This window comes from Tamandua tetradactyla, chromosome 10 (assembly GCF_023851605.1).
Source record: "Tamandua tetradactyla isolate mTamTet1 chromosome 10, mTamTet1.pri, whole genome shotgun sequence".
Taxonomy (NCBI): Eukaryota; Metazoa; Chordata; class Mammalia; order Pilosa; family Myrmecophagidae; genus Tamandua; species Tamandua tetradactyla.
This window is the reverse complement of record NC_135336.1, coordinates 50,792,487-50,804,166: the sequence shown is the minus strand read 5'-3', so window position 1 is coordinate 50,804,166 and position 11,680 is coordinate 50,792,487. Positions and strand designations below refer to the sequence as shown.

Sequence of the window (11,680 nt, the reverse complement as noted above, 5' to 3'; positions counted from 1 at the left end):
AGGCATTTCTTTAAAATACATATTCCTGGACCTCATTTTTAATCTAATGAATCAAATTCTACAGTAATATCTCACAATCTCGATTTAGCACAAAACTGTCTACCTGGTAATTTTGATATATAATTTACTTTGGGTATCAAAAGATAATAGTAACATCTTCCAGGCTAAGATGGCTGGCTCCAGTTGTGCCTCCTTGTAGTCTATTGACTATACTAACAAATAATTAATCTAAAAATATCTTACAGTGGCACTCTGTCTTAAAGGTATTCAATGAAAGCCTATTGAGTAAGGATAAAATTCAAGATCCTTCATGTAACATATGATTCTTTTTATAATCCTAGCTCTTCAAAATTATTTGCCCCGACCCAGCATCCATGTCACACACACAGAGAATTTCTCTCCCACATTCATCAGTATCCATATATTTATTATGCACTTAGAATGCTTTTGCTTGTTTCCCTAAATTTGTTAATTCCTAGGCATACTTGAACTGAGATGATTGCAATCATTTCCATTTCTTCAGACTCCCAAGAATGATTTCCACTAATTATAATAGTGTTAAATAAAATTAAAAGATCATTCTGATGAAAGGATGGATTTATGTCAACTACTCACCCCCAATTTTCATCTTATAATCCTAAGTGAATGTTCCTCTTACCTATGTTTCATCTCATTTCAGGACACAACCAGTAAGGACATGGAAACAGAAAATACGACATTGCTGAAAGAATTTATTCTCACAGGATTTATAGTTCAACCAGAGTGGCAAATCCCCCTATTCCTGGTGTTCTTGGTGACATATCTCATCACCATGATGGGGAACCTAGGACTGGTTGCTCTCATCTGGAATGATCCTCATCTTCGCACCCCCATGTACTTATACCTTGGGTGTTTAGCCTTTGTAGATGCCTGGCTGTCATCCACAGTGACCCCCAAGATGCTTGTCAGTTTCTGGGCCAAAAGTAAAATGATAACTCTATCTGCATGCATGACACAATTTTTTTCATTTGCAATCAGTGCAACCACAGAATGTTTTCTACTGGCAACAATGGCATATGATCGATATGTAGCCATATGCAAACCTTTACTCTATCCTGTGATTATGACCAATAGACTATGCATCCAGTTGTCAATCTGGTCATGTATAGGTGGCCTCATTCATGCCTCAATTCATGAAGGCTTTTTGTTCAGATTAACATTCTGTAAGTCCAACATTGTACATCACTTCTACTGTGACATCATACCATTGCTTAAAATTTCCTGTGTTGACACTTCTATTAATTTTCTCATGCTTTTTATTTTCTCTGGTTCAATTCAGGTAATCACCATTATGACAGTTCTTTTCTCTTATACATCTATTCTCTTTACAGTCTTAAAAAATACGTCTCTTAAAGGTATAAGGAAAGCCTTCTCCACCTGTGGAGCTCATCTCTTATCTGTCTCTTTATACTATGGCCCTCTTCTCTTCATGTATGTGCACCCCAGGTCTCCTCAGGCAGATAATGAAGATATGATGGATTCTCTGTTTTATACAGTCATAATTCCTGTTTTAAATCCAATTATCTACAGCCTGAGAAATAAGAAAGTCATAGATTCACTCGCTAAGAAATTAAAAAGGAAGCGTTAATGTGAAGTTCTCAAATTATATGATTTTAAAAAATAAAAAAAGTCATAAAATTGTGCAGTTAGATGTGGCCTTGATTTGGCTTCTGCATAAAATTTTATGTAATTGTAATTAGACTTTTATTTTTTATTTTCATTTTTTTGCAAGGGCAGGCACTAGAAATCAAACCCAGATCTCTGGCATGACAGGTGAGAATTCTACCACTGAGCCACTGTCACATGCCCTAGACTTTCATTTTTATAAACCTTGGTAGTGTTGTTATTCCCAATTTAACCAGGAAATTATTCCTAATATATTCTCTAGGATAGCGTTACTCTGATAACAAAGGCAGATATATATTATTACAGGTAAAGGAAACTACAGATTGGGTTCCTTTATGAATTTAAATGAAAAAAAATTTCAACATATAATAGCAAACTGAATCCAGCAGCATATTAAATTAATTATACACCATACTTCAATATTTTAATGACCTGAGCTATTAGTACCTAATAAATTCCTTAAAATATTTATGTATAACACTCAAAACATACAATGACATTTAAACATGTCATACATGTCATTTAAAGCAGGAAACAAATTAACTATTTAAGTGCTTTCACGTTCTTCCATGGGGCTTCACATGTATTAAATATTAAGACAGTTTAGTTCTTCTGAAAAAGACTTGAGTAGGATGACTTTGATCTCTGAAACAGTATATACCTTAGACGCATATCACATTTAATACTATACGGCTCACTTTTGTTTGTGGGAGCAGAAGTAAGTCCCAGCAATTCTACTAGGTTAAAGAGATTTCATTCTAAATTTTTGAAAAATGTTGAATGTCACTTCTGGTAGTGATTAATTTCATATGTCACAGAGAGAAATAGGCAAAAATGGGAATCCATTGAGAAAAAATTGGAAATGAGTTAAAATGTGAAAGCAGTACTAAACTATAAGAGGCTGCTCTAGGATCAGTGTGTATATTGGAGAAATGAGAACAGATGAGTTGCTGCTCACTGTAAATATACCCTCTAAAGCCCATTCCAATTGCGTTCATATGTTATTGGGCCATTTGAAAAACCTAACCATAATTCAAAAGACTAGTGGATTAGATAGAATAATTAGAGTTAATTTGGGATTGGGTAGATCATCAAAAGACATGACACAGTAACAATTTTCCCAATTAAAAAAAAAGATGGATATATAAATCAGCAACATTTGAATATTGTTGGAATGTGTGGTTGAAAACCAGGGGGTTGGTTGCATAATGTCAAAATTCAAATAATATTAAGATGATACGATGTCTCAGTACTCAGTGGATGAAGACATGAAAATTATTGAAATTGGATGTTTTCATCTGAAAATTCTTGGAAAGTTAGCTTTCCCCACACTTCGTAATTTTTAAGTAAAATGGGTGACTCATCTTCAGGTCCTCACACTTCTTTTACATTCTGAACACTAACATCCCGCACAGAGTCCTACTGATTCCACTGACGTGTCAACCCTCTAAACTACATCTCAGTGCTTTGAAAAACTCTTGTTTCTTGTCACTCACATTCAGCTGATAACCATCTTATTTTCCAACGACTGCTGCCAGATCATCCTTCCTAATGATTGCACAGTTTAATTCATGTCCTTCTCCACTAACTTTTTGTCCAAGTTTTATTCACATAGCATGCAGTCTATCCAAAGTGTTCAATCAATGAATGGTCTCTGTACAATCACAGATTTGTGCATTCATCACCATAATCAATTTGAGAACATTCTCATTTCTTTGAAAAGAAATATCCCATACCCTTTATACATGACTATTATTGGCATTTAACATAAGTATGCTGTCTTTGTTAGAATTGATGAAAGAATATTGCAACATATTATTAGCTATAGCCTATGGTTCTCATTAGTTTTATGTATTTTTCCACATACCACCCTATTAACACCAAATAATATTGACATATATTTATTCTAGTTCATGTAAGAAGCTTCTTATATGTGTACAATTAACCACATTCATTATCCACAACAGAGTTCACTATGTTATACAGTCTCATATTTCATCATCTAACTTTCCTTCTCATGAGATGCATGACCCTAAACTTCTTTAACCACAATCACACCACAATTCAGCACTGTTGGTAATGAGCTAACATCACTTCTAATCATTTCCAAACACTTATAATTAACCTCATTAAAAATTCTGGACAAATTAATATCAGCTGTCCATTTTCTATCCTTATTCTATCACCTGGTAACTTATACTCTAGATTTTAACTTTTAGAGTTTGTCCATTATAATTAGATCATATTAGTGAACCCATTCAATGTCTGTCCTTTTGTATCTGGATTATTTCACTTAAAATAATGTCGTGAAGGCTCATCCATGTTGTTACATGCATCAGGGCTTCATTACTTATTACAGCTGAATAATATTCCATCATATGTATGTACACATTTTATTTATCCATTCATCAGTTGATGGATGCTTCAGTGGTTTCCATCTTTTGGCAATTGTGAATAATGTTGCATGACTATTAATGTGAAAATGTCTTCACATCCCTGCTTTCATTTCTTCCAAGTACTTACTTAGTAGCAGGATTACTGGGTCAAACAGGAATTCTATATTTAGCTTCCTGAGGAATAGCCTGTCTTCCACAGCAGCCGCAACAGGCTACATTCCCATCAGTAGTGAATAAATGTTCTTATTTTTCTGACTCCTCTCCAACACTTGTGGTTTTCTGTTTTGTTTTGTCTGTTTCTTTGTTTTTTTGATAGCAGCCATTCTAGTAGGTATAAAAATATATCTCATTGTGGTTTTGAATTGCATTTAGAAAACATCTGGTGATGTTGAGTATCTTTTATGTGCCTTTTAGCCATTTGTATTTCCTTTTTAGAAAAGCGTCAATATAAATTTTGCCCACTTTTAAATTGAATAGTTTGTCTTTTTATTTTCAGTTGTAAGATTTCTTTATATATTCTGGATATTAAATTGTTATTAGAGATGTGGTTGGCAAAGATTTAATCCCATTGAGTAGTCTGCCTTTTCACTTTCTTGGCAAAGCCCATTGAAGCACAAAAATATTTAATTTTGAAGAAGTCTCATTTATCTATTTTTTCTTTCATTGTTTGTTCTTTGGGGTATAAAATCTAAGAAGAAATCACCTTTTAACACAAGATCACGAAGAAGATATTCTCTTCTAAGAGTTTTATGGTCCTAGCACTTATATTTAGGTCTTTCATTCATTTTGAGTTAGTTTTCACATAAGGTGTTAGAAAGGGGACCTCTTTCGTTCTTTTGTATATGAATATCCAGGTCTTACAGCACCATTTGTTGAGAGACTGTTCTGTCCCAGTTCAATGGATTTGGCAGCTGTGTGAAAAATCAATTGACCATAGATGTGAGGATGTATGTCTGAACTCTCAGTTCAATTCCATTGATCAATACATCTATCTTTATGCCAATATAATGCTGTTTTCACCACTGTAGCTATGTAATATGCTTTAAAGCCAGGAAGCATGAATCTTCCAAATTTGTTCTCCTTTCTCAAGATGTTTTTGGCTATTTGGCTATTTGCCTTTCCGAATAAACTTGGTGCCTGTCTCTTCCATTTCTGAAAAAGTAGGCTTTCGGAAATTAAATGGGATTGCATTAAATATGTAAATCAATTTGGGTAGAATTTAAATCTTAACTGTATTTAGTCTTCCAATCCATGAACATGGAAAGTCTTTTCATTTATTTAACTCTTTGTTTTAGCTATATTTTGTAGTTTTCTGTGTATAGGTCCTTTATATCCTCAGTTGAGTTTATTCCTAAATATTTCATTCTTTTAGTTGCTATTTAAATGGATTTTTATTTCCTCCTCAGATTGCTCATAACTAAAGAATAAAATCACTATGTACTTTTATGTTTTGATCTTATATCCTGTCAATTTGATGAACTCGTTTATTAACTCAAGTAGCTATGTTGTAGATTTTTCAGTACCTTCTAAATATAGGCTCATGTCATCTGCAAATAGTGAAAGCTTTAATCATTACTTTCCAATTCAGATGCTTTTTATTTCTCTTTCTTGTCTATTTGCTCTAGCTAGAACTTCTAGCACAATGCTGTGTAACATTTGTGACAGTGGGCATCTTTGTCTTGTTCCAGATCTTAGAGGGAAAACTTTCAGTTTTCAACCATTGTGTTGTAGGTTTTCCATATATGGCTTTTTTAGGTTTTCCATATATGGCTTTTACCATATTGAAGATATTTCCTTCTATAGCTACTTTTGAAGTGTTTTTACCACAGTGGGATGCCAGATTTTCTTAAATGCCTTTTCCACATCAATCAAGATAATCATGTGGATTTTCTTCTTTCATTTATTCATGTGGTGCATTACATTTTTCTGGTGTTGAGCCACCCTTGCATAACCAGGATTATATTCACTTCATCATGGTGCATTATTCTTTCAATGTTTTGTTGGGTATGATTTGATATTATTTTTTTGATGATTTTTGCTTCTATATTTATTAGAGAAATTGGTCTATAACTTTGTTTTCTTGTATTATCTTTATCTGGCTTCATTATTAGGCTGTTACTGTCTTCATAAAATAAATTAGGTACTGCTTGCTACTCTTCAATTTTTTGAATGAGTTTGAGCAGTAATAGTATTAATTCTTCTTGGAAGATTGACAGAATTCACCCGTGAAGCATCTGGTCTTTGATTTTCCTTGTTAGTGGGTTTTTGTTGATGTTACAATCCCTTTACTTTTGATTGTTTTGTTGAGGTCTTCTATTTCATCTGAGTCAGTTTAAGTTATTCTTGTTTTTCTAGGAATTATCCATTTCATCTAAGTTGTTTAGTTTTTTGGCATATACTTGGTCATAGTATCTATCCTCTTATGATCTATTTATGATCATTATTCCTTTTGGTGGAGTGCTGTTTATATTAATATATAATGTCCTTCTTTGTCTTTTTTAATGGTTTATATTTAAAGTCTATTTTGTATGATATTAATATTAATATAGCTATCTCAGCTATTTTTTTGATTATTGTTTTTGTGACATACCTTTTTCCAACCTTTCACTTTCAACTTATTTATTTCCTTGGGTCAAGTTGAGTCCCCTATAGAGAGTATAATTTTAAATCCATTCTTCTCATCTGTGTCTTTTGACTGGGAATTTAATCCTTTAACATTCAATGTTATTACTGAAAATGCAGTACTTACTTCATCCATTTTATCCTCTGATTTTTGTATGTCATATTCTATTTTGTCCCTCTTTCATCATTTTTAGTTTCCTTTTTGGGTATTCCTCATTTCTACACTCTTCTCCAAGGTTCTCTGTCTCCTGTCTTTTCCTTTCAGTGTATAGCACTACCTTTAGTTATTCTTATATGAGAGACCCCTTGCTAGCAAACCTTAAATTTCCATTTTTCTATATTTTAAAATTCCTCTCATTCCTGAAGGACAGTTTTGTCAGCTAAAAATTCTTCACTGGCAGTTTTTCTCTAAATATATCATTTTTACTTTCATGGTTTCTGATGAGAATTCAATACCTTGTCTTTTTAAGTGTTCCTGGTGTGTGATTAATCACTTTCTCTTAATGCTTTCACAGTTCTTGCTTTGTTGTTGGCATTTGACATTCCAATTATAATGTGTCTTGGAGTAAGTCTATTAGTAATTATTCTTTTTGGAATAACATGGTGTTTCTTGAACAAGTAGCTTTTTATCTCTCATAAGTGTTAGGACATTTTCAGACATTATTTCCTCAATTATCCTTTCTGCTCATTTTCTCCTCCACTTCTCTTCTGGGACACTCATGATGCATTTGTTTGAGTGCTTCAGTTCCTTGAAACTCTGCTCAGTTTTTCCCCATTCTTTTCCCTATCAGTTCTTCTGACTGTAAGATCTCAGATACCCTGTCTTTCATTAGGTGATTCTTCTGCTTGTTCTAATCTGCTGTTATGTGCTATAGTGTATTTCTCACCTCTTCCATTGTGCCTTTCATTTTCACGCGATCTCTCACTTTTTATATATTTTTTATTTTGATATACTTTCAAATTCTTCTTTATGCTCACTTAGTATCTTCTTAATAATATTTATTTCTTTTGCCATTTATCTCTATCATATTTTCCAGTCTCTCCTGAAATTGATTAAGATATTAATTTGAACATCACTGATTGCTTGTCTAAAATCCAGTATCACTTCTGAAGTTTTAATTTGTTCCTTGGACTAGGCCAAACTTTCTAATTTCTCAGGAAGGCTTTTAATTTTTTCTGGTGTCTAGGCATCTGATTTTCTTGCTTAGTTTATGCTGGAAGTCAGGTTCTCTCTCTTGTCAAGGTTTTCTTGTTGATTGTCTTTGTGCTAAAACTCTTCTTTGACAACTTATTTAGGACATTTAGAATAGCTTGTGTTTAATGGACCAGAATTTTTTCAACTCTGTTCATCTGATTTTTGCCTGGATGTATGGTGTGATTTTTGAGATTGCACTATTTGTGCATTTTTTAACCCCCAGGAGAAACTATCCTTTCCTTTGTTCCTCCTCCAGGACTGTTAGTCTGTTCTGTTCTTAATGTGCTTATATTTGTTTTAACACTCCTTTTGTTATTTTTAGTTGCTTTTACCTGGAGGTAATACAAGGAGGAGTACCCCTCAGAGAGGACCTTTGCAAGTCAGTTTTTTCCCCAGTCAAAACAGCCTCAGCGTCTCATGAAGGGGTGTAGAATGCTTCCAAATTGCCATGGGGAAGAGACCCAGAAGGACACCCATCTTCTCTGGCTCCCTGAAACTATATTTTCCTTGGTGCCCAACAGATGGTGATCTTCAGCCAATAGTTTCCTACAAGCCCAAGCTGTTACAGTGCTTTACTTGAGCCAGAGGCTGCCAGCTGCTTTTGGCCTGCGCAAGTTGAACTTGTTGCTCAGGTCCCAGAGCCTGTGATCTGAATTCTCTAATCAATGGTTGCAATCTGCATTTGGCTGTATCCCACCCCCTTTTTTCTTGGGGAAGATGTGCCCTTCAGCAACCTGTTCATGCTGCCCTGTAGGTTACTGGGTTTCACAATCAGCCCGGCTTTCACTCTTTTGGGGGAGCAGGTTGAAACAAAGGCTGCCTGCTGCTTTCTGTCCTGGACAGTTTAAACATATAGCCTTTCTGGGAGCTGGAATCCCAGATCCAAATTCACTAATCAAAGGCCACAGTCAGCATCTGGTCTTGCCCCACACCTACCCCATCACCACATATTTTCTTTGGGTTCCCTCACCACTTAAAGAAGCTACTGTGTGTCTCTATCATCCCTGCTTCCTCCCCTGCAATGTGAGAGGCTGAAACAGAAGTTGCCAGCTGCTTTCTCTCCTGGGTAGGTTGGGACTTTAGCTGAACTCAGTGCTGGAACACAGCAGTCTAAATTTGTTCATCAATAGCCACAACTGATGCTTAGCCATGTCACCTGCCCCCATTCCTGAGAAAGAAGGCTTTAATTTCCAGTCAGGTAGACACACCTGAGGCAGTCTGACACAGCAGTAGGGGTTGGCCACAACCTCCACAGAATGGAGTGATCTACTCACAGATCTTCACTGTAGTTTACCAGTCTCTTCCTTCTGCTCCTCCCCGGATGGCTTATGGTGTTTTTCCTCTTCTCCAGAACCACAAGGGTTGTTTCAGTCAGTTCCTGACTACTTACCAGCTGCACTGGGGAGCAAACTGAATGATTGAACCTAACTTTGCCAATTTGAAAACTGCTGTTCAGTAAATTTTAGTGAATAGCATTGTCAATTTATATGAATACATATCATAAAGATGATGATAGATAGATAGATCTGAATATATATGCATGTATACACACATGCATACATTTTTGTTTTTTACATGTGGTCTTTCAGTTAAATTACATTTTTTTATGTCTTCTAGAAATTCAACAAAATCTCTCCATTGATTTTGACATGATCTGATTCTCATCTATGCAAAAGATTTATTACTTTATGTACATTATATGTGCCATTTCAGTGTGATACTGGCTTTGATACCTGAATAAAGCCAACATTTTGGACAAGTTATTCTTGTGATTCCTTTAAAATGAAACTCTGAAAATATATTCACATTATTTAGTGGACGTTTATTTGTAAATATGATATGTATGCCTAAATTCACCAAATTGTCTGAAACACTGACATGAAGGGGATTGCTATCACCACATTTGTTGGTAGAACAAAGATGTGAGATTGGGTTGTTTGAGTTAGAGTGGACTAGACTGATAAGCCAATATTTGTAAACAGGTTGGAAGCCTCCATCACAGTGTACCAAGCGCTTTGACCCATCTATAACCTCATGAAGATGCTGTGACATTCCTCTAAGGTTGGGCAAAGCAGCAAGATATTTGGGGCATGGTGGCAAAAGCTGAGGAGCCTCTGGAGGGAGACTTTGAAACATTGTAAGCCAAAGGGATTGTTCAGATCTGGACTCCTGTCCAATGGGTTGGATTCCCCAGTTCCCTTGGGGGAAAAGGAGGCATTACTGTGATGAGGGAGCAAGAGCTTCCAACAGAGTTGAGAGGATGCAGAAGACGCTTGTGTACTGTGGCTCCCAGCTGCTACAAACTGACTTGTCCCTTTCTTCTCAATAAGATTCTTAATCCTCTGAGTTGTTAACGGCAACACTGAATAGGCACTTTCCAGGGGTTGCTGTTCATTGGTGGCCTCTTCTCCTTCCAGGATATCCTTACTAAGTGAAGAGCGGTCAGACTAAGCATCCAGGAGGCTATAGGGGCAAGTTTCCCATTTGGACTGAAGTAGAATTTCTTTGGAGTTCTGATAGCTACTACACTTAGGAGATCCCATGCAATTGTGAGAATGTCTTATACTTCTTTAATAGTGGGTTAATCTCCTCAGAGGCCTTGGCAGTTGCCAGTATTAGATGTTTCTGCCCATGGTCTTATAACATGAGTTTTTATGCCACCAATCTCTATGGATGAGACCAATGATTAAATAAGAGTTTGGGGGAATAAGGGCATGGTGTTTTGAATTATGTGCTTCAAAGTAAACATGTTCTTTGTCTTAAGCTACATTCCTGTGGTATAAACCCAGTTGTACACAGGATCTCTTGAAGATGTTATTTTACTTAAGTTGTAACTCAAATTAAGTTGTAGCCAACCAAATAAGGTTACACTTTAATCTGGTAACTGGATTTTATCAAAGGCAGAAGAAATTCAGATATATAGAGAGGAAGTTACATGAAGGATTCAGAAGCTATATGTCAAGGGAACCCATAAAAGGGAGGAGAGGCCATTGCCATCTGATAGGAAAGCCAAGGCACCCTAAAATTCTGAAGTTGGTTTTGGCCTTCAAGAAAAATTCCAGAAGGGTGAGCCTGAGAATTAAGTTTCTTAATTCAGGCTTTTTGAATTCTTCCTATTATATTTGCACTAAGATAAAGGCACTCTAATATGCATGGAGAGGTTACTCTTCTCCCTTGGAAAACAGGTGATTCAGAAAGATCCTGCAAGTTCAATAGCTTTATTGATAAAGGACTCATTCTAGAGCTTCCTACCCACCATTTTCCTACCATTCTCCATATGATGATGATAACCTAATTAAAGTAAAATCATACCTCCTCTATTTTAATTTCATTGACTGAACTTTGGGAGAACAACAATCAACTAAGAAATCAATAGGTATTCAAGGCCAAGCACCTCTCTACTTGTAGTGGAACAATTTACCCAAGCATTTGAGGGTGCTCCACCAAAGGTAATGAGGTATTGGTGTACCCACAGCCCCAGATATTAAATTTTTGTCAATATTTGCTTCATATATTTTGGATCCCTGTGTTATAAACACATGCGTTTATACTTTTTATATCTCCATCTTGAATTGACCACTATTTCAGTATATATAATGTCCTTCTTTGCCCCTTATAAAAGTTTTGCATTAAAAGTCAGTTCTGTCCAATATTAGTATAAATACTAAGATCTCTTTTTGTTACTGTAAGCATGGATTATTTCTTTCCATCATTTCTCTTTCAACCCATTTGTGTCTTTGGGTTTAAGATGAGTCTCTTGTAAATAGCATATAATTAGATTGTGCTTCTTGATCCATTCTAC

At 35.4% G+C, this 11,680-nt stretch overlaps 1 protein-coding gene across 1 annotated transcript; it reads left to right on the top strand.

The window, feature by feature from the left end:
• The first annotated feature begins 661 nt into the window (after positions 1 to 661).
• Positions 662 to 1,627, top strand: LOC143647912 (olfactory receptor 5H8-like). The gene has a single exon (XM_077117596.1). The coding sequence runs from the start codon at positions 698 to 700 to the stop codon at positions 1,625 to 1,627; it is 930 nt and encodes a 309-aa protein (XP_076973711.1). The 5' UTR covers positions 662 to 697.
• The last annotated feature ends 10,053 nt before the right edge of the window (positions 1,628 to 11,680 follow it).

What these genes read in the sequence shown, in the direction of transcription:
- LOC143647912 (XM_077117596.1), top strand. Translation starts at nt 698, where the DNA reads ATGGAAACAGAAAATACGACATTGCTGAAAGAATTTATTCTCACAGGA.